General features: G+C 48.5%; 1 protein-coding gene across 1 annotated transcript; it reads right to left on the bottom strand.

Annotated features, from left to right (window-relative positions):
* Positions 1-438: 438 nt before the first annotated feature.
* Positions 439-1,720, bottom strand: LOC133920332 (ethylene-responsive transcription factor ERF003-like). The gene is made up of 2 exons (XM_062364941.1): positions 1,481-1,720; positions 439-1,392 (listed from the first exon to the last, which is right to left on the bottom strand). Exons 1-2 carry the CDS (start codon positions 1,561-1,563, stop codon positions 990-992), a joined length of 486 nt encoding a protein of 161 aa, XP_062220925.1. The 5' UTR covers positions 1,564-1,720; the 3' UTR covers positions 439-989.
* Positions 1,721-2,888: the final 1,168 nt, after the last annotated feature.

Genomic DNA, 2,888 nt, shown 5'->3' with positions numbered 1-2,888 from the left:
TGTCATCATTTGACACAATTTTTTGCCACACTCATCTAAGGTTAGTTGATTAAAATATTTGATGCATTTTGGGATGACTAAAGAAATTTTGTCATACTTTTTTAAATCATTGACGTGTGGGATCGTAGCAGCAGTAAGAGAATCTTACCATAATTTTTTGTTACGAACTAAACAGATGTCTAAGCTGATCAAATCTGATTAATCTTAGACGTAGCAAATCGTGACAAGTTCTAGCTATGAACCCAAATCTATCATATTTTTAACGCTTTGCTTTAAAATTAAGACGCGAAATGTACAAACGGTTTAAATAACCGGTGTACGCACACGTTCTAGAAATTTCCCTTCCACGCCTGATGTCCCTTGCAAATTTCAGGGTCCTGCTCGACCGGGAACGGCATGTCGTGCACAGGCACATCGGCACATGCCGGCCGTGGTGAAGTGAATCCTCCCTAGATACCATCCTGTAACACTCACTTTGAAATCTGAACGATATACATGTCAATGTCATCAGGCAACAGTAGCGTAAATATAGGTAGCCACACGTGCAGATGCATTGGCACGTTGTATTGTCCCTTTCGGACTCTTGTGGGACAGTGATCCGATTTGAAGAGTCAAGGCAGAGGAAAATTCGGCTCATGGCATGCATGAGGAAAGTCCATGGAGATATGAAATGGATGATCTCACGTAGCCGTTAGTTAGCTCCCATTTTGCCCTTGGAACCGCATGGCGAAAGAAGCATGTGAGTAGCGGCTGAAAACGAAAATACTCAGCACATACTACTGCTACTGATACTATACATGTACCAGTGAAGAACTCGTACAATCAGAGTAGTATAGAGCTCTTCACATCTCTCACTGGCTGCAGGGTGCAGCTGAGTGCTACGTACGAGCAACGCAACGCGCGCGCACATGCATGCAGCTTGCAGCTGCTGCGCTCGTGTTGGCGCAAGAACAGAGAGGAGAGGCAGAGGCAGGGCACTAGTTAGCTAACTAGTAGCATATCTCCATGGAGAAGTTGGAGTCAAGCAGCTCCTCGATCATCTGCTCCACATGCTGCTCCTCGAGAAACCTCCCGCTCCACTCCGCGGCCGACGGCGGCGGTGTCCCGGCGTTCCCCAGCGGCATTGCAGCTGAAGCTGCTGCGGTTGAGGAGGCTGCCGCCGCGGCCGCTTCCCTCTGCCGCTGCGCGGCCTGCACGGACGCCAGGTTGAGCCGGTGCAGCTTCTCGACGAGCGAGGCGGAGAGGAACGACGAGGCGGCGGCCGCGGTGGTGCTGGCGTCAGCGGGGAAGTTGGTGCGCGCGCGGGACCCGCACATGATCCGCGCCGCCTCATCGTAGGCGCGCGCCGCGTCCTTGGCTGTCTCGAACGTGCCCAGCCATATCCGCGCCTTCCTGCAAAACCCAGCGCGGAATCCAAGAACCAGCGTGAGCAAGAAAAGGACGAGGGCACGAGTCGACGAGGAGGTTGCTGCCTACGCACATGAGGGGGTGGCGAATCTCGGAGACCCAGGAGCCCCAGTGGCGCTGCCGCACGCCGCGGTACCGTTGCTGCGGCCGGGCCATTATTGGACGGCGCGCGCGGTGGTCGTCGACGACAAAGCTAGACCTTGCCTCTCCTATATCCTTCCAGCAATGGGGCCCCCTTCGATCATGCTCTGCTTCGGCTTGGTTGCTTTGTGCTGCGCGCGCGCTAGAAGAGGAGCTGCTTGCTGCTGCAGGGGAGAGTGATTCGTGTCTTCGTGGAACATGGGACGGAGCTTATAAATAGGGCGGGAAGAGGTGGGAATCTGCTCGACGTTTGGAAGGTTGATAGATGGGGCCCACATCAATGGCTCTATGGTCGTTGGGCCCACCTGGCTACATTGTTCAATTCAGTACCGTGGTTTGATTGGTCTGTTAGCAGCTTGTGTTGCGTGGATCCTTTCTTTCTTCTTTCCCTGGCCAACCGTAGTCGCAGATATACTTATGAACTGAGAATCACCCAATTGTGTCCAACTTTTGGGTAGATTGTCTAGCCTGAAGCCACAGTAGCAACATGGTGGGGTTCACGCATCGAAAAGATGCTCCAAGCATAGCAAATAGCATATGGCTGTTCATGAATAAGGATAGAGGTAGGCATAGGCAAGATTTTTCACTCCCCTGTGCTAGATGACTTCTCTTCCTAGAGACAAGAGAGCACGCTAAATATAGTTTCCTGCGGCCTCAACCAGGAACATGCAAGCCAGACAAACAAGCTCACATGCAATCACACCATCGCGTGACATGCCGGCGAAAAGGGTCCGATAGAGTGGGTGGAATCTCCAAGCAGCAATTGCATGCATGCATGCACCCAAATCTGGTGTGCTATCCACGAACACATACTCCTTTAGGTCATAAATACATATTATTTTGAAAAAATTAATTTAAATTTTAAAACTTTAACTAACTATCATTTTTAAAACATTTAGTTTATAAATCTTAAAATTATATGTGTGGATTTGTCTAAAAAATATATAATAAATTTTATAAACATATTTTAATAAAAAAATATTAGTCAAAACTATATATTAAAGATTATATCTTATATAAAATGATATGATCATAGGCATAGCTATTGAATTAATAGTGGACGACACATCACATGTTACCCCCTACCTCTGTCCTCCGCATAGCTCGTGTACTAAAATGAAAGCAGATAGGACTAAGAAGCGACTAGTGGCCATACCGCCATAGGTCAATAGGATGTATCCTCAGCCGTTCGTTGAAACAGCACGAACATGTTGCTGGAACTTTCTGGGCTTGCCATGCATGTGCCATGCATCCATCAACACAATTCACAAGCCTGTCCTATTGATCGGCATGCGAGTGCACACTATATCTTCAATTTTTTTTCAAGCGAATTCTGGATT

Source organism: Phragmites australis, chromosome 6 (genome assembly GCF_958298935.1).
Source record: "Phragmites australis chromosome 6, lpPhrAust1.1, whole genome shotgun sequence".
NCBI classification, from domain to species: domain Eukaryota; kingdom Viridiplantae; phylum Streptophyta; class Magnoliopsida; order Poales; family Poaceae; genus Phragmites; species Phragmites australis.
The sequence above is the reverse complement of the archived record's forward strand: the minus strand, read 5'-3'. Positions and strand labels throughout refer to the sequence as shown.